We start from the raw sequence: 19,951 nt of genomic DNA, 5'->3' as shown, positions 1-19,951 counted from the left end.
AGTCTGCTCTTACAAGGAGCTGGACCATCCAGTATAAGATGCCTTTTCCATCACCAGTTTTGCTGCTGGAGGGAGCTGTGCTATGTTGGTGGCCCTCCCCAAAACCATCCCCCCACACGCCCAAAGCCAAGGTGTGACTAATCCTCCCACTGGCTGTTACCAGCAGTGTTGCCTATTTGCATTAGCTTGCAAATCCAGTGGCAGTGGCTCCTCAGTCAAAATCTGCATCATCTCAAACGTGAACAGATTTCCCTTCTCCAAGAGTGGCACTCTGAGCCAGAGAGCATGTTTCTATCCAGCCTTCAGTGGGTTTAATCAGAAAAAGCTGCAGTACAGTGTACAGGGGCAGTGGTGCAGAGGGGCACCCCGAGACAGCAAATGACAAATTGTATTGAATGCAATGAAAGTTTAGGTGTGGGAGAAGGGATGTTGTACTCACAGTTTCTCACAAACTGAAGCGTCCGTGTGATAAAGTCTGATGAATTCAGACTGTCACTTCAAAGGAATGGTTCCTGGTGTGCATGTAGTCACTGCTGTCTTGCTGAAATGAATGGGGAGTTTAATCAGCATGGACAGCTGTGACAATCAGTGAAGAGAACTTTAATTAGCATGGAGTAGGCTGCCCGTGCAGTAAGTTGAAATTCCCATGGCAGTAACAACCTTAAATTGGACTGGCAGAACCCATGGATTCTGACCACCTCCCCAATTAGTGGGGAAGATTATTCGGTGGGTGACCATATTGTCAGAGTGAGCACAAAGCAGCCTGCTGACCCACAGCCTCTGAGAACAGCTGGTGGCACCAGCAGCCATAATGAGGAGTGCCATGGTGCTCAGGTGTGCCGTGCTGACAGAGCTCATGGCAGCTCTGGGCTGCAGATTTTATCGAGCGCAGACACATGCATGAGAGGAATAGCTGTGAATTAACTTCCCCGTAAAGTCTGTCTGCTAGAATGAGAGGCTACTCTGGAGTACACGCAGTCATGAGGACAAGCTGCCGAGTATTTCAGGTTTTAAAGAAAAAAAAAAGAACATAAATGAAATGGGGCTAACCTTAGTGCCCTTTTCCTACCTCGTTCATATGGGAACACCTAGCATCCTTCAGAAGGTCAGGCACAGTGCCCAGCTTACACAGTGTTATACCCAGTGACAGATGCCTGTAGGTGCATCTGAAAGGCAGAGGGCAGTCACACAGGAATGGAACTGGCAGGGCTGGTTGATCCCTGCTGTAGAAGGTATCTCCCTCACTGGCAGCTGAATTTAGAACTGAGAGGCCAAAGCAAGACTTCTGCCCAGTAATGTCCCAGTAGGACACTATAGCCATGCACAGGGGATCAGGTGTCAGGTCAGACACCAGTTTGAGGACGCAGCCTCGACAAAACCGCCTCTCCTGACCCAAAACTGCACACAGCTTCATCATGCAGGGGAAACAGCTCCAAGCAGTTGTATTCTTGTGCTCATTCCCATGAGAGGTGAGTTGGTAGATGTAAATAGAATAGAAGGTAGACTGATGGGAGTTGGAATTTCCTGTTTTCTTGAATATTTTCTGCACTATTATGGCTCAGTCATTAATAACTCCAGCAGCCAGCTCAAGTGGTGCATAAGCTCAGAGCTGTTACGGCTGCTATCACATTCTGGTAATGCCCTTTACTGACGTCCCTTGGCTACCCACTGTCTTTACACATGCAATGCTCTCACACTGGGGATTCTGGCTGCCCTGGCAATAGAGATGGTAGACATGAGTTACCAGGACTTGCTGCCCACACACACTTCCCTCTCACATGTAGCAGCTTCAGGCTGCAGGTGCTTAGCAGCAGCCCGGGGGCTCCCTCCAGGCACCCCTGCAGACACCCAGAGCTGGGGCAGCCCAGCACACCTCAACAGAGCCCTCTCCTCTCCTCCATCTCTCCAGGTTTTGCTTCGAAGGAGGAACTGAACCTGAAGCCACTGGAAGCGACCTCGCAGGGGAACCCAAGTATGTACATCAGAATTAATCCCATAATTACACAGTGCCATTTAATTAATTACCTGCTCCTAGAAGGCATTCAAATTAAATAGCAACAAGGACTTTTAAAAGAAAACTTAAGGAATGCATTTTCCTCTGCAGAGGAACAGTAGGTTCTCTCTGCCGGTCCCTTTGACAGATACAATTGGTTTTGCTTTTCCAAGAAAGGAAGCACAACCGAGATGTAGCTTACCTGGGCGGCAGGACGATGGCTGCTCACTGCTCCTCTTCAGGGTGAGCTCAGTTCCATGCTCAGGGCACACACAGCTCCTTTCAAGGCGTTGTGATGGTGCAGGACAACAAAGCAATGAGCTGCGGACAGGGATGGGCAAGCAAACCCTGATGACCGCACACACTCCTGTAGCCGCACAGGCGCTCTTCCTGCTGCGGAGGGTGGGAGGGAAAGAAACCGCCTGAGAAATGGACGCAGCCAGGAGAGAAGTGGTGTGTCCTGGCTGGGGTGCTGAAGGAGCATTGAGGAGCTCTCTGGAGATGGAGATGTCACATGCTCTGAAAAGCAAACCTTGCAAAGTCCTTTGTAATTAAAGACAGGTTTGCCCATTAACTCATCTTGAAATGGGGCCCAGAGGAGAAGGAGAAAGGGAAAGCAAACCATAAATGCAGAGATGGGGTCATCCACCTCTTCAAGGGAAGCCTCCCTGGCGGAGGGGCTCACCCTCCTGCTGACCCTGGGGCCTCTTGTGCCCATCCTCCACAGCTGAGCACTCACTTTTGTCTCAAGTGCTTTTTACCTTCAATGCTGAACCAAGCATTCCTATATCTCCAGTTGCTCCACCTAAAAATCCTAACATGTTTTGTCTCGTCAAAAAATGTCAAATATGCTTAAAACTAGTGTAGAAGTAAGAGAGAGAAGAAAAAGAGAAGGATCTGTCCTTGAAGATCCAAACTCACTGTAGGAAAAGCAGAGCTCAGTACAGCTCCTTAGAGAGCACGCATAAGCAGAGTTCTGCTGCTGACCAAGTGCAAGAACACTTCTACCATTCCAGGAATTAAGCTGGAGCAGGCATGTAAATCTCATATCCTGTTAGCTAAGAAACTTCCACTATGCGTGTGTGCATCCCATGAGGTATTTCCCTTTTAAGGCCAAGAAATTCAGGAAAATTTGGCCCCTAATTGAGGTATTATTTGTTGTGGGTTCCCAGCCTTGCCTCACTCTCTGCTGTGAAAGAACATGCTTTTCGGTCACGCTTCTCTAATTCAGCATTATTAGAATTAGAAAGACAGCTACGGGAGAAAGAATTGAAAGTAATGAGATGGGAGGCAGTTGCATAAGCCAGTAAGAACAATTGGCACTTTGTCGCCTTCAGGCTATCTAATGATTAAAACACACGATTTTGGACAGTCTGATTGGTAGGAGGCATCATCAGACACAAATCAAGAGATAGAGATGGCAGGAGAAAACAGTAGTGCTCCAGTTAAGCCAAATTTTGATCCCACTCCTAGTCACGGTTCAACTGACAAATGTTTCACCACTAACGTGAGGAGAAGTAGAAACAGGCAGGGACTATGGGCAGCACATGCAGAAGCACAAAGATCAGGTCCATCTGAGTAATTAGCAGGAAGAGTTTGAGTGCAGATGCAGCTTTTATCTGAGTCAGGCAACACCAAAATTGTGCTGCTGTTCACACACAGGTAAAACCCACAGCTGCTTTGGGAATAACTGAAGCTCGGGTCAAATGTGGAATGAGCTGGAGATGCTGTCCCCACCTCACTGGCAGGCCCAGCACAGGGGCAATGACATCCACCTCCCACCCCAAACACTGGCTGTCCCCACATTACCCAGCCCAGGGACACCCCAGCATGGCTGGTGCCAACACAGACCCAAGTCAGCCACCATGTCACCATCAACAGCATTTTAGTAGGGCTCATGCAGCAGAACAAGTCACCAGCTGTAGAGTTTTTAGGCCATTGCTCTTTATGAGGAATACTGCTATTAAAAGGACCACAACCATTTTCTCTTTGTGTCTCTCCTCAGGCTGCAAGGTGGACTTGTCCTTCTTGATGGATGGGAGCTGGAGCATCGGTAAACGCCGCTTTCAGCTCCAGAAGCAGTTCCTCATTAACGTGGCTCATGCCCTTGGCATCAGCAATGATGGGCCTCTGATGGGCGTCGTGCAGTACGGGTAAGGGCCACTTCTGCAACCAGGCTACAAACCTAGCTCTGTTTCATTATTGCTGTAAAATGAGAATTGTTATATTTGGAAACAGCTGTTACTGAAATACCCTCTAGAAGTCCACTAGTGTGGCCTCACTGATAATTTATCTTTTCATCCATATTCACAGCATGGGGACTTCTTTTTGTTATCTCTGCTGGTGTTCCCATGCTGTGACCTCCACCTACGGTTACACATTAACCAGCACTGTAGGAGCTGCTGGAGCAGCACTCCTCTCCCCCAGGGAACCCCAAAGGGTAATGGGCACAAGCATATCAAAGAACAGCATCATCCTGCCTTTGCAACCTGTTACACTCTTTGCTTTGAGAAAGTCTCTTATCCCTGCCTGCTGCCTTCTCCTTTTCCTGTCACAGCCTGTGGGAGCAGTCAGGCATTCCGAATGTTTGTTAGGGACAAGCCGCTCCCGTCACCACCAGATATGTGTGTGGCTGGAGCATGTTAAAGTTTGCCAGGGGAAATTCAGGATGGATATTAGGAAGAATTTCTTCTCAGGAACTGGTGAGGCAGTGGCACAGGCTGCCCAGGGAGGTGGTGCAGTCACCGCCCCTGGAGGTGTTCAGGAATTGGTGGATGTGGCACTGAGGGACGTGGTTTGTGAGCATGGTGGGGATGGGTGGTTGTTTGGACTAGATGATCTTAGAGGTTTTTTACAACCTTAATAATTCTACTATTCATGCTCACACCCAGGAGCAAAATAGGACAGAAAGCTCTTACAGCTTTTGTACTGCTGCGTGTGAGGCAAAAACCTGACAACTGCTTCATATTTCTTTCCATCTGCCAGTGATGACCCTTCCACAGAATTTAACCTGAAAACATACACCAGCCCCAAGGACCTAAGAAATGCCATTGAGAAAATCCCTCAGAAAGGCGGACTTTCCAATGTTGGTAGGTTACAGGTTGCATGCACACCCTCAGCATAGGGAGGGCTCCAGAGCCTGGAGTGCTGCCAGCCCTGTAACTTATCCTCCATCTCTTCTTTCATTTCAGGAAAGGCACTTTCATTTGTCAACAAAAACTTCTTCTCAGATGCTAATGGAAACAGAGGTGGAGCGCCCAATGTGGTGGTGGTAATGGTGGATGGGTGGCCAACCGACAGGGTAGAGGAGGCCTCCAGACTGGCCAGGGAATCGGGGATCAACATTTTCTTTGTCACTATTGAAGCAGCTGCTCAAAATGAGAAGCAGAATGTTATTGAGCCAAACTTTGTGGACAAGGTACTTACTGGGCTGGGCTCTGGCCATGTGCTTGTCTTGGACTCTACCTTTTCCAAGTGATTTTGCTCAGGGGCTTAAGCACAGTCACGCAGGACATTTCCCTTCCTTCTTACCACTCATGGTTACTCTGGCCTTGCTTAGACTGTTAGGCCTCACACTGCCATGCAGCATTTCTGAAGTCAGAAAGGTGACCTGTCTGAAAGCTAAGAGCAAACTTTGTCTCACAGTAAAGCTCTGGTCTGAGCTCCATCATGAAGCAAATGGCTCTTTGCTGACCAAGCATTGGCACAAACAAGATTTTCTGAATGTACAGCAGCATGACAAAGCACAGAAAAAGAGAAGGGAAAAAAAGAGAGAGAGAATGCAAGCCTTGCACTATTAGCATTTGGCACTGCTCAGTGGTGTCTCAGGGCAAGGTGACACAAGGTTATGGTTCTTTCTTATTGTACAGCCAGGGAGAAACCAGCTTCAGCCCCAGGTTTCAGTTCAAGGCAGGAGGGTTTGTCAGCAGGGAAATCCATCCTTGTTGCCCTGACACTGGGAGGGTGGGAACTGAAGTTGCCATCTGGCAAATGCTGGGGCTTCCTTGTAGAGCCACACAAATAGTGTCTCTGCGATTTGGATGCCTTCTCTACAAACAGTGTAACTTATCTCAGAAAGCTTGACATGTGGCAAACTTGGGTATAGCATTTCTTTCATGGCTATATCAGCTCCATCCCACAGCTTTTAAAAAGGGGAAGAGAAGAGAGAAGTAACTATAGAGAAGTACCTGTGATGTTATGTTCACGTCATTTCCCAGGGAAGCAGATGGCAACTGCAGGAGAGCCCACTCCAGACTCCAGCACTGCTCTTTCTAGGAGTCTAAATTTACAGCTTAGCTAAAATCCCAGCTGAAACAAGCAGACTGAATTTCTACTGCATTCGTACTTGTGGTGTTTTGCAGGCAGTGTGCAGAACAAATGGCTTCTATTCCATCACCGTGCCCAGCTGGTTCAGCCTCCACAAGGTCGTCCAGCCCTTGGTGAAGCGGGTCTGTGATATCGACCGGCTGGTTTGCAGCAAGACGTGTCTTAATTCGGCTGACATCGGTTTTGTGATCGATGGTTCCAGCAGTGTTGGCACTGGCAACTTCCGCACAGTCCTCCAGTTTGTAGCCAACATCAGCAAGGAGTTTGAGATTTCGGACACGGACACCCGCATTGGAGCCATTCAGTACACATACGAGCAACGCCTTGAGTTCAGCTTCGATAAGTACAGCACAAAGCAGGACGTGCTGAGTGCTATCAAAAGGATCAACTACTGGAGTGGTGGAACCAGCACAGGGGCAGCCATCAGCTACGCCTCTGAGCAGCTCTTCACCAAATCCAAACCCAACAAGAGGAAGATCATGATTCTCATTACGGATGGCAGGTCTTACGATGATGTCCGAGTGCCAGCCTTGACAGCTCACCAAAATGGTAAGTTCTACCATCATTATCTGCTCCTCCATACCTCCACATTTATTTGGGTCAGAGAAATACACTCTGTTGTGATGCAAAGACATTGGATGAATCCTTAGGAAGGAGGCATAGCACCCACTCTGGGGTCTCATCAAGTTCTAAGCAAGACCAGCAACTGTTGTATATCTGAGTAAGGAACTTTCTGAAAGTAACACATAACTAGAAAGATGCAGCTAGACCTAGGAGATAGCAGAGGACTTCTACTGTCTCAGTAACATATGAAGCCTCCTTAGGCTTTCCAGTCAGGATATTTACACATCTGCCAGAGGAACTGTAAGACACAGAAGAAAAGAGCTTCTGTGTTCAGAGCCACAACCTTTCTGCTATTGGTAAAGGGCAGTTCCACAGTAGACATCAGGCATTTCTTCCATTTTGACGGTGCCACTGTTTTTACAGAGAGCACTGCAACTCACAGGCACTTTTGTCATGGCCTGTAACTATATCTGCAGTAATGGTCTTAAGAATCAAATGTAATACAATTAAAACTTCCATGCTCACCCTTATCTCTTGGGTTTCCTTCCAGGAGTTATAGCTTATTCCATTGGAATTGCTTGGGCTGCCGAAGATGAACTGGAAGCCATTGCAACAGATCCAGATAAGGAGCATTCTTTCTTTGTGGATGAATTTGACAACCTCTACCAATTTGTTAAGCCACTCATCCAAAACATTTGCACAGAATTTAACTCGCAGCCACGGAACTGATGGAGTGGAACGGGCCGAGATCCTTGGGCGTCGTGCCGAAAGCACACAATGCTACAGGAACAATGCCAGCTACAAGCTCAACAAATACTGGAATTGTTTTTCTCTGGCACTTTCCAGTTAATGAGGTCGATCACATCTCTGTCCCTATGTACGATAATACTCCGTGTAGGCAACTGATTTTTCCCTTGCAGGCTTCAGAAACTGTAATTTGGATGGGCAGAATAACAGGCAGGAGACATCAGGAGGGAGTAAATGGAGCTGTTTGGAAAGCCATTAACAGTATAGAGACTCAGCTTAGGTGATTCTCACCTCAGGGCACACACAAGCACTAAGATGTACCACCTGCTCTCTGCAGTGGCCAGGGCCCCCCATAGAACTGCTATACTGTTCTGCCCTGTGGCAGAAGCACCTCCCTCTGACACTGCCCATTCCTCGCCATCCAGGACAGGACTGACATCCTGAAATCCCAGGCACAAACTGGGCAGATAACATGAATTCAAGTATTAAGCTTCATCCAAACCCAAAGATCAGAAAATCAGCAAGTGGCCAGGGCCAAGCTGTGGGACCCACATCCGTTTGTCAGTCCCCATCAAGCTCCAGATCTGCAGAGCAGCCAATGCAGGATCTGTATCCCATCTCCCACAGCACTGCATTAAACATAAACATTAAACATAAAAAACAATGACCTTGTCCCCTTAGCTCACTTGCACCATTTTTTGCCACGCAGCTCATGGCCTCTGCAAAGCAGGAGAGGTGTGGAGGCAGAAGAGGCTCCTGCAGTAAAACCTGTGGGTTCCAGTTGTTTACTGTCTGAAAGGATTCTGAGCTCCCCCACTGCTCTATCACCAAACACAGCACAGTTAGAACAGCCTACAGCAGACTTTAGGGTGAGGATAATTATTCAAGAGCCAATAAAAAGGCTTAATAGGAAAGTATCCTAAAGCTCTGGATTACACTCTGGGAAAAGCCGTATTTCTAGCATTCACAGGCACCCTCTTCTGAACTTGGTGTGGACTTCTGTTGTACAGATTGATTTGAAGACACACCTTTATAGCCCCATGTTATTCAGAATACATGGCTGTTTTGACTACAGAGAAGCAGCCAAAGCACTGCTCAGCAATGGGAGGAGTGACATGCAGAGGTCAGGAACGCTGCATGGCAGGTAGCAAGCAGCAGTTGCTGGTGGTTTCCATCTGGTGTCACATACATTAATACATCCCTTAAGCAGAAATCACCAAAGGAAAGGGCTGAAGTTTCAGCGCCAGTAAAAGCATGTGTGTTCACGCACCTTGTGGTACTTACGGCACCATGACAGGTTGGTGGAAATAACAGGAAATTGGAAGGAATTAAAGCTCACATTTACCCTCTTACAAATCAAATTTGTAATAGTCTTTATAGTTGCTGTAAATAACAGTGGCCCAGGATGTTATCATTCCCACAAAGCAAATATTGCAGTTTAATCCTTACTAGACAGCTTCCCACTGCACATCAATGGCTGTACCAGCCGTACCCTGGCAGCATATGAGAGCACAGTGTGGTCCCACACACTGTATTCATGCTTTTCAGCCAGAGCCACAGGTGTTCTTTAGGACAGACATTTTCACTTCTACTGGAAACCTCAAGCAACAAGTTTTCACTCTCCACAGAGAAGCTGAACAGCTATCTGCCTCATCAAACATTTGCTTAGGGCACAGCAGGGTTTGCTGTTGTTTAAATGGATAATCTTGACTTTACAGAACACCTGTGGTGCTCAGATGCCAACAAGCCATTCTATTTACTTCTTGAGTTGACCTTGAAATTAATTTTGGATCTGACTCTCATCTCAACTGAGATGCCTTAAACACAGTGAACTGGAGCATAAGCCTCAGAAGTCCCAGTACAGCCTTCCATCAGCAGAAGTGGATCAGCACAGAATGCGCTCCCCTGTAGCCCTTCACCTTTCACAGCAATAAAAACGCTTGTCACATCTGAAGTCTCTCAATAATAGTAATAAAAGATAGCAAACCTTCATAAACATTTGGAGGAGTTATACTGGTTTGGTGAAAGCAGAGGAACTCCTTTTGTAACATATACGAGCTGTTTTGAGCTTCTCAGTACAAGTTGCTATACCTTTTGCAATAAAGACATCCCAAAGGCATGCAAAGTCTATTTGTATATGTGCAGTTAAAAAAGAAAAAAAGCAACAAATATGGTCCATGCCACATTAGTTTCTGAAATGCAGCTGATGTTTCTACAAGGCTCTAGAAGAAAAAGCAAGGATGGGGAAAAAAAACCACAGCAAACAAGTTTGGGTGTGTTTCTTTTACATGCTAAGCTGCAAACATTTCAGTCTCCTCAGCAGGGTCTTACATGGCTATGCCAGCAGTGGGGCACTTGGCACCTCTGCTGTGTCTGTGCTACCCTGCACAGGAGGCATTGCTCTCCTGTGCCCCCAGCCACTCCTCAGGGGCTGCCACTTTGCTGCTTCAGCAGGCAGGGGCTTTCCTTGTGTCAGCTTCTCAATTTGCTCTTCTGTAAGCTGGCAGAGCAGCTTTTCTCCTCCCCACACTCTTTCCAGAACCACTCTCCAACAAAGAAGGGTAACAGTGCAAGGAGCCAGTAAACACTGGTGTTAAACAAGCAGACAACCGACCAGACAGGGCCAGCCCAATCTGAATCTCCTTCATGGATCTACTACCTTGCCCATCAGCTCCTCTCTACCTATGTGGCAAGTAAAGCAAACTACATATTAGAATATATCAGACACCAGCCAGTAAGAAAACTCTTCTGTTCTGTAGATACCTTAAATTATTTCATAGTTGAACACAATCACCACATCAACCATTCCTCCACTGTTTTGCCTTTCCCACCACCATCTCCTCATTACAGAAATTGAGCCCATTCCATTTTCTTTTCCATTATCACCTCTCTTTGAGGAAGTCTTGAACAGTAGCTGGCAACCCACATTTGCTAAGTTGCCTCTACATTGAAAACACCGCAAGTATACATCTGTGTGAGTGTCTCAAATTCAAAGTAGTCTTTAGGGCTCCTATGTGGGAGTGTTACTCCTACTTTGTTCCTTCTCCTGCTCCTTACCTCATGCATTTTCTGTTGGCCCTCCCCAGAGGCAGAACGCTGAGTAAAAGCAATTGTACCGTCATTTCATAAGACAATTCCTATTCTTATTTTCCCATGAGGAGGGGAGAGAATTAATACTAAGTCAGAAAGGTTATTTTACCTATCATGGAGACAGAGCAGACAAGAACTTCACTTAGCCCACCTACAAGCTTAAAAAAACCCAACAGGATGGACTTGCTAACAAGTTGTTCTACTCAGTTCTGTGTAGGTTCCCATACCACCCCCTCAACAGTGTTGTTCTGAGCATTTTCCTGCAGAAACGCAGCTACCATCTGTGATGTGTGGTTTGCTCTCCTTAATCCTCTCCTGAAGGGTAGATTCATGCACTTATTTTTACTTTAAACAAATGTTCCACCCAGGAAGCGCATCATGCTTCGCTGTGATCTGTGAAGGCTGATGGAGCAGCTCCTGATCAGCGGTGCTGCACCCACCTCACATGTGTGCTCAGCCAGGAAAACACCAGGGATGGACTGCCTAAATGCATGGAAAGACGCAGGATTCCAACACTGCCAAGAAGACAGAACAGTACAGAACCAAGACATATGGAGAACAGAGAAATTGAGACACTATTGTAAACGGTAACGCTTGACACAACCCAAAAACATCCACATGAAGTTACATCAGGTCCCTCCAAACTTGTGTCTACTTGTGCTAGACTGCGTGCACTTTCTCTTCCTCGTACATACACCAAGAACATAAAATTTTGTTACAAAAACACACAATTATGAACACAATACAAAATGTTGAAAAATAGTATTTATTAGCACCCAATTTACATAATTATATGGTACAAATGACACTTACTTGCTGCTGTAACATTAAATAAAGCTGCTTTTAAAAACCGTTGCTTATTTCGGGAAGTCCATGTGATTTTGCTCAGCACAGAATGAGGGTACAGTATACAGCTATCCCACTTCACTACAGTCATATCAATATAAATACCTGCATGGTTACCTCTATGTGGTCTCGTTTTAAACAGCACGCTAAAATATACAGACCTATACAATTTTAATGACAAAATATTTACTTGGACTACTCAGGCAAGTGAACGTAGTTTTAAATATAACCTACCCAAGAACTTTCACAACATATGAATTGTATCGAAAAAGAGAAAATTCAGGGCTGCAATTGAGAAGCTCAAAAATATACCGGCGTATTTGAAAATAATCTCTCTCTGAATTTTCCGTCTTCGTCATTTGAGATATTTATCCAGGATTTTAAAATATTGATTTTCAGTAAAAGTTAATATGAAGTGTTTGCAGATGCATTTATCTTTATAGCAAATATTTATACTTTTTATAACAAAGGCTTATCAAATCTTTGGAGAATGATGACTTTCACTTTTCTTATTTCCCATAAAAGCCTTTCTGTAATCTTGAAATATATGAAAATTTGGGATCCTGTCTCCCAAGTAAACCATTTCCTTCACGAATTAGAAAACAGTATCTCTCACTTAAAATAACATTCACTTCTGTACAACAGTAGCATTTAAAGAAGGTAATCTGGTGGTATTCTGACAACTCGGTAATGAGCCATACACAAACTGACAAGCAGACTATTCTCAACAAGTAGGCATTTTTCATTTGGACCCACCACTCTGCAAGACACTTGAAGCCCAACACTGTTTCAAAGTAGTCATTCAAAACTGGCGTGCAAAATAATAACCTCAGCGTAATTCTGAAGGGGAATCTTAATTTCCTGTAGCTGTTTAAGCAAGAGTTCATATATTAATTACAGTAGCCTTTTCCTATCAACTATCTGTCATGGAAGTAACCCAAAACAGAAGAGGACCAAGTGGAATTATTGACATATAAGTGGTTATCACCTGTGGCATCTTCTCTGAAAGAACTGTCAGGTACCTCTAAATTCAACAGCTTTCCCTGGGGAGGAGGAAGGGTAGAGATGAATATAGATGAATATAAACAACAACAATCCAAATCATGACCACGCTGAAAAACCAATCAGTTTTAATTACTTCAATCTTATGAATGCAAGTCCCATAAGACAAGGACATTCGCCTACATTTTTTTTTTAACCTGACAGTTTCTTTTAAAAGAAACCAACTGAAGATATTCAGATGAAATACAATGCAGGTTGTTCATCTGCTGACAAATGTCAACAAAAAGTCTTAGAGCAACAGTAGTCTTCTAACCACAGGTTTCTATAAGATTTTCAGATGCATGATTCAAGGAAGTTATAGCACAAGTCTGATTTTCAGTCTGCTTGGGCTATAGCGGGCTATACAACAAAAACATGAGCAAACATCCTTGTTTTGCATTTCCAGACAAAGTGCTGACACATATGAAACAGTTTCCAAAACCTATGTATGTTTGTAAATGCTTGACTGCAAGGAATCAGTTCTAGGAGCCACACATCTGAAAACAGACAACATACAGCAAGCGCATATCTTCATGAGATGAAGAATAAAAAAATAGATTCTTAATGGAAAAATATTAGCTCAAAGTCCATTGCTTTTCCCTTACACAATGTTTTTGTCTGCTTTTTTAAGTGATCCAAAATAATGCAAATATTTGGCTTGTAGACAAGTCATCCCTTTTCTTACAGGAGAGTACAAATGCAGCTTCACAAATCTTTTCTCGGCTTTCCAGTCTAATACTATGATGTGAGGACCAAGGATTTCTCTGAAGTAGTAGGGACTAATTTTGAGGCCTGAATGGGCTCGAGGACCTTACCAGCACAAGGCTTTGAGCAGCTCCAAAAGCACACATGGGCACAGTTTAAACAGAGGTGCAATCTCCCAGGATCACAGTGTGGCCTGGTGGCACAAACTGTGCAAAATTTGTTTGACACATAATACAACGACTCAGAGACAATCAGGAGCAAACATAGGCTAATGCATATGCATTATTAAATACCTGTTTAGTTCAGGAGTAATTCACATTTTGTCATCCAGCCTCCCTTTAGAATGACTCAGTTCAGACCCATAAACTGTACTGTGGAACTGGAATGACACATTCTGTAGTTGAATTCAGACTCTCAAAAACCTTGAACAATGCAGCACTTCCTAAGTTTTCACAGCAGAGCAAAGGGTAGAGAAACCAGGTGAGCAGGCAGGATAAGAGAACTCAGTAGACTTACATGAACTGGGAACAAGGAAGTATAGAACAGCCTCTCCGTGGTGGGAAGGGCAGGGCTGAAGCTGAAACCCTGATACTCTTCAAAAAACATTCTAGATCAATAGGCTTTTATGAAATTGATCCTGTAATAAAAATCTACTGCAGCTACGATATTACGACTCCAAGAAAAGATAGGTTTAAGTGGGAAGAGTGAGATTTCAAAAAGACTGATAACCTTCACAACAGGTACGTACATTAGTACAGGCACAGTTGTAATTCTGAAGGTCTCAATGCCAAGAACTTCCCTCCCTGGATTAGTCTCATCAGTTGCATACTGAACACTTTTCTATACAAAGGCTATTTACATAAAAGTCTTGTGCCCTCCTCACTCCCCAGTGTTTCTTCATTCACTCTGTTGCACTCAAAACTATGCAGCACAAATGCTGCAGAGGGTTTGCCTAGCAGTTCACAGGCCATGAGTTTCAGGAATAGCACACTCTTCTAAAGCGATGAAATAGTCAGAGCAGTTCACCTACTGCAACTTCCGTGACTAAATATATTATCAGATTTGAGTAAAACATTTTCAATAACTACATGTCCTTCATGGAAAAAGAGAGCTTTAAAGACTGTTGCTTCCTCTCTGCGCTCAGTAGTAACACAGCTCAACTGAACATCATCATGATGTTCACCAGCAGCAGGTGCCCACACCTCCCCTCCTCCCCCCCCCCACAAAATCACACATTTTATACGGAACAATTTACCATATGTGAACATTTTACAGTCATATTCTGATATCTCCATTTTTTAACAGCGTAGGCCAAAACAGTTTCCACCAAAGAGCCACAATTCTCAGAGTGTTTTAAATGCTGTATTACAAGCAGCATTGCATTTTCACAGTTATTTCCATGAATTCCAGCTCGTCCACGAGAAAGCTGAAAGATATGCATGCCAACTGAGACTCAATTTAACTGAAACCACTGGTCCCATTCACTTAAATGAGAAAGTAAAGTTTAAAAAGACACAGCAATATTTAGCAATGCAAGCAATTGTTTGGGGCAGCTTCTCTAAAGCAACAGCTTAGAAATTTGCATGATCTCCACCTTTGACACAATTATTCCGCAATTTGGAATCTGAATGTATACTACATTTTGTTCTTCACACAATCGGCAACCAACAGGTGTATGAATAAATCTCACAAGAAACCTTTGAAGGCTTCTCCCTGCTCTCCCTTGCTATTATCAAGTTGAATTCTAAATTGCTTCCCAGCCTAGTTATCCTGAGCTGACACCAGTCCCAAGGAGGGCACAACTGGTTTTGGCACTTAAACCATTTAATGTCAAGAGTTCAGCAAGCATCCTCCCCCACTGTTCAGCACAGTGACCACTATAGATTTTCAAAGCAAAAATACGAATAACCCCATTTGCAGGAGCTATTCATGTTAGATTGCAAGATTGATGCTTCAGCAAAGAGGACTCCAGGAAGAATGCTCTCCAGCAGTCTCGTGCAGGCACAGGAACAAACACAATAGCTGCATTTTCCTCCACAAATCAGCCTATTTTACAAGATTTTATTAGAGAATATTCTTATTTAACATTTCATACCACAGACTACCCAGAACAGTCTGCAAAGACACTGCCAAACCACAGACTGCAAATGGTTCCAAACACTCATCTTCAGAGGCATTCCAAGCACTCTGATGGTTCTACCTGCTTCTTAACTTCTTGTTTCTTGTGTGATGGACTAATGCTGAGAAGTGATGCATGAGCTTATGGAAATCACTGCTCCCAAAAATGACACTGATAAAACATGAGGGAGAGGGAGAGGGAAGGGGACAAGTCTAAGATCAAATAGATGTACTGCAAAAGGCGGTGTAACCAAGTCCTTTATCTGTCACATAATTACTCAAAAGGACACATTTCTGATCATTGATCACAAAGACATACGGTAAACACCACACATTTCCTCAAACATATTATGTATGGGACTGCTTTACATAACACTGTTTGAGAACATACAGATAGAAAGTAACTGGCAGTATGTGACATGTCAATGTCTTAAGACTTTTGTTTAAGTCTTTTAAGTAATAAGCAAAATCTTTTATTTGGTATGTCAAAACACTTTCCTCTGAGGCACAAAACAACAACAACAACAAAAAACAAATAGGAAAACACGGATTTTTCTGGAGAGAAGGAGATATTTTCCACAACAAAATTATGTCTTGATCTTCCTCCAGGCTATTCCAAGTCATTCTATGCAAGTGTTTTGGCAACTGAATCAAATATGATCAAAGGGAAAGCATACAGCAGTGAAATAAATTAGAAATAAAAGTGAGAGTATTTGAACCTAGTGGACTCATTTTAAATGTATGAAAGGATTGCAGATTCTCCCATTAAATTAGTTAGCAGAACCAGAATCAGTAGCACAGGCTAACATACACAAAAAATTCTACAAGTTAACCATTAAAAAACTTATCATGTCAATTAAATACATGAAAAAGGGCAGTGGTAAAATGCAATACACAGTGTCACACAAAATGTTGTGTTTTTTGGGTTTTTTTTGTTTGTTTGTTTTTTCCCAAGAATAACCATTAAATTCCATTTTGTTTGCATCTTCAGATGGGTTTATCACATTCACGAAGGTTACCAACTATACTGAACCACAAAGAACTGCATTATAAAATGGAAAAGAGTTCCCTCAGAGATCAGCAGTACAAAGCCTATAAAAAATAAGTTATGAATTAAGTATCTAGCTGCAAAAGAACTGAAAGTACACACTGAAAGTGAAGAAGAAACAGCAGCAATGCTGAGTTACAGAAAACAGTTGTCAGAAATGAGATTTGGGTATGAAAGATACCAGCTAGACTAAAATGCTTGGACTTCCTACACAGAAGTACCATGTAGAGAGGAAAAAACCCCAAAACCTCCACATTTAACAGATTGCCTTCAGACTAAGTCCAACAAAGCACTGTGAGTGGAAAGGCATTTTGGGCACCAGCTGAAAACAAGAAAAAGTGGCGAAAAAAGAGCAGTCTGAAAAACAGCCTGGAGAAAGGAGAAGGGAAATATGCAGCTAGAGATAGTGCATACACAAAGGCGCCAAATTACAAAGGTGATGAGGAATATTTAAAATGGCACAAAATATGGCTTGAAATACAGGCATGAAGTTACAAAAAAGAACCACTAAACGTCACATAAATCCTCCCGTCAGTGAGAAGCAATCAGTGAAATAATCTTCCGAAGAAAAATTAATCATTTAGAATAGATACAGAACCTCACTGGCCAAGACAATATTAAAATACGCAAGTCTACAATCCTGCTTGAGCGAACAGATGGACTGGGTAACCTAAATAAATTTTTCATCCCTAACTCCTATGATGACGTTCAGAAGATCTGACAGGCTCATGCACAATACCCTGCAGTCCTACAAGTATGTGAACAAGTACAGTAAAAAGACATTGACATCAATTATGAAGACCAGCACAAAAATATATACTCCACAACCTCTTTGTAAGGCTACATTTGTTTTGTTTTGTTTTTTAAAGGCACCTCATCCTCTAGCTATTGCCAGCTTTAAAAAAAAAGTCACTTCTCAGTTGGAGCAAAAGCTCGATAGTGAGAAGGAAACATCTTTCAATTCACATTTGGACAGCCACTTCTTACATTCCAATTGTAATCAGAATGACAGTCTTTAAAAACGAGCATGCTGGCCTATTTGTTTTATGTACAGCAATTTAAACAACTTTAACTACATATTGTATTGTGTAAGCAAAAGCACAACATTCATTTCATACTCACACCATTATCCTTTGTATACACAAACTCAAGAGAATTCTTAATACTAAAACATTAAAATGCACCCATAGAGTCTTCCCTTACTAGACATATTTAATACATGTTTACAATATATATACACATATATAATATACATAGCTTTTAGAATTTTTCAAATAAATCTTTGTATTTTCCTCTCCAAAAAGAAATAAAATAATGACACTGAAAGAATATGAGTCAAGTACACAGAACTCTCACTAAGTTGAATGCTCAGTTTTGCAGACAAGTTTCCCCCCATTTTTATCATAACCAAAACATTTTTTAAAACCTAAATCTGAATCACTATCGTAGTCATCTGTTTCATGGTCAAAGTTCTAACCTTACCTATGGAAATACATTGCATATCAGTATCATGAAGTGACATATCTGAATATTCGGAGCAAAAAAATAAAGGTATTCCAGGATACTTTAGCAGTAAATACAACGTGTTGCAGGCTTAAACAGCACAGGTCAACCTTTTATTCTAAATAATACAGTTAATCTAAACTCTAAGTTCAGCATCAAAAGTGGTCCCACCTCTAAATATCACTCTAAGAACAACGTGGTCAAATCCGATGTTGATATCTTTCAATGATTCCTTCTTAAAAAGTGTCAGTGTAAAGGTAAAGATGATCAGTTTCCAGTCGTAGCCTCAGGCTGGTCTTGGAAAGGATTGCATGTGTTGGGTTCTTTCCTACTCATATCAGCACCAGAAATAATCTAATAATAGGCAGAATAAATTCTGCCTTCCATTCCAAATTTGAGGAAAATGCCAGCTTCAGACTGAAGAGCAGTAAGGGCTCTCATGGTGACACGTAACAGAAAAGAATCCACTCACCTTCATTATAGGGAGGAATAAAAGGGCTTAATTGACAAAAAATTTTGGTTTAAAGGTTGTCACTTGAATCAACAGAGAAGTTCTGAAAATGAGACAAAATACATCTGTTGAGCAATTTTAAAAAGCATTTCTTCTTCAGGTAACCTAATTAATGGCACAATACGCCCAGTGAAGCACGTGTGGAAAAGCTCCACAAATGCTGTAGTCTGGAAATGCCTCTACAAGTAGCAGAAACTTTCACACAGATCGACCTTTGTGCAGGCACCTATGATGCTAGTAGGACTCATACAAAGCATCAGGTATAGGTTTGATCTTCAAAAGAACTGGAGTATTTCATGGTTACATGATGTCCAGAACAATACCTTTTTTTAGCAGGAACAAAAAGAGGAGGAGATGAACATATGATAATTACATTATAAGAGTTTCTTTGGGAAATCTTATGATTTCTTATGCCAGATCTCCAAGAATAAACAGCATTATAAATCTGAATAAGTTAATCTGCTACTAAAGTATATACAGACTGCTTCAGTCTGCTGTTAACTGGGACTAGACTAAAGGCTCAGCTTCTAGCCACATGCTAATACAATTAAAAAAAAATATTATACAGTTTTTTTTGCAAACTAAATATTTGCCATATAACACCAAATATTTAATAAAACTTTTCTGTATTGCAATTTATGTTAGTAATTTGCTTTCCTTTATTCACGTTTATCTTAGGCTAGCAGCCAGGTGGCTGAGATTAAGTATCAGCTACTGCTCTCTGAATGTGATCTACTTGTTAATACCAAAGGGATTAAGGGATGACAAAGTGCCTCTCACATGACACAATAACAAGCATCTGAACTGACACTTTTTCCAGGTGATTTAATCTTAAATACATCAAGATTCCTCAATAAGAAGCATCTCAGGAAGTTTCCCTCTTTTCCCTCTCTCCCTGAAGCAATTAGACTCTTTCTTTCCAGTACTCCATCTTAATAATAGAGAACACATAGACCTAATTTCACCCAAGGCCTGCCTGGACGAAAATTCACATCCTCTGAAATAAAATTGCCTTTTTTTTTTTTCTTTTTTTTTTTTTTTTAATTTTTTGAAAGTAGTTGAAACTGAGAGTTTCCAAGCTCTCAGCACCAGCTGAGCTCACAGAAACCAGAACAAATTTCAATTTAGAAAACAGCACCCTGCAAAAACTAAACACTTACAAACATTCTCTGATTGGGCAGGAGACTCATGCCCTTCTCTTCTCTTTTGTGCAGCTGGTTAAATATATACAAAGCTAAAGTTGGAAAGGGAAACACACTGTCATACAAACACTTTTGCCAGGGCATCTGCTCCTGCACTGGCAATATAACATTTGGATGGGTGGAATGCCACATCATGAATGGATTCATCAAATTTTTTGCGATGAGCAGTGAATTCTTGGATGCAGGTCTTGCTTTCAAGATTCCATAAGCGAATTGAACAGTCATGACCTAAAGAAAGGAGAAATGGTTTTCTTTAT

General features: G+C 42.7%; 2 protein-coding genes across 5 annotated transcripts in view; one reads left to right on the top strand and one right to left on the bottom strand.

The window, feature by feature from the left end:
• The window catches only part of VIT (vitrin), a 42,398-nt gene extending 32,649 nt beyond the window's left edge, over positions 1–9,749 (top strand). For both annotated transcript variants that reach the window (XM_015857582.2, XM_015857581.2), the window contains 6 exons: positions 1,910–1,972; positions 3,999–4,146; positions 4,979–5,082; positions 5,185–5,411; positions 6,355–6,868; positions 7,434–9,749. In XM_015857582.2, coding sequence (XP_015713068.1) covers positions 1,910–1,972; positions 3,999–4,146; positions 4,979–5,082; positions 5,185–5,411; positions 6,355–6,868; positions 7,434–7,612 — 1,235 coding nt within the window. In that variant the 3' untranslated portion in view covers positions 7,613–9,749. The remainder of the gene's footprint in view (positions 1–1,909; positions 1,973–3,998; positions 4,147–4,978; positions 5,083–5,184; positions 5,412–6,354; positions 6,869–7,433) is intronic.
• Positions 9,750–15,893: 6,144 nt separating this feature from the next.
• The window catches only part of STRN (striatin), a 58,693-nt gene continuing 54,635 nt past the window's right edge, over positions 15,894–19,951 (bottom strand). For all 3 annotated transcript variants that reach the window (XM_015857577.2, XM_015857578.2, XM_015857579.2), the window contains one exon: positions 15,894–19,922. In XM_015857577.2, coding sequence (XP_015713063.1) covers positions 19,753–19,922 — 170 coding nt within the window. In that variant the 3' untranslated portion in view covers positions 15,894–19,752. The remainder of the gene's footprint in view (positions 19,923–19,951) is intronic.

The sequence above is a fragment of the Coturnix japonica genome, chromosome 3, assembly GCF_001577835.2.
Source record: "Coturnix japonica isolate 7356 chromosome 3, Coturnix japonica 2.1, whole genome shotgun sequence".
NCBI lineage: Eukaryota > Metazoa > Chordata > Aves > Galliformes > Phasianidae > Coturnix > Coturnix japonica.
Note: the sequence above shows the minus strand (reverse complement) of the source record. Positions and strands in the feature narration are given on the sequence as shown.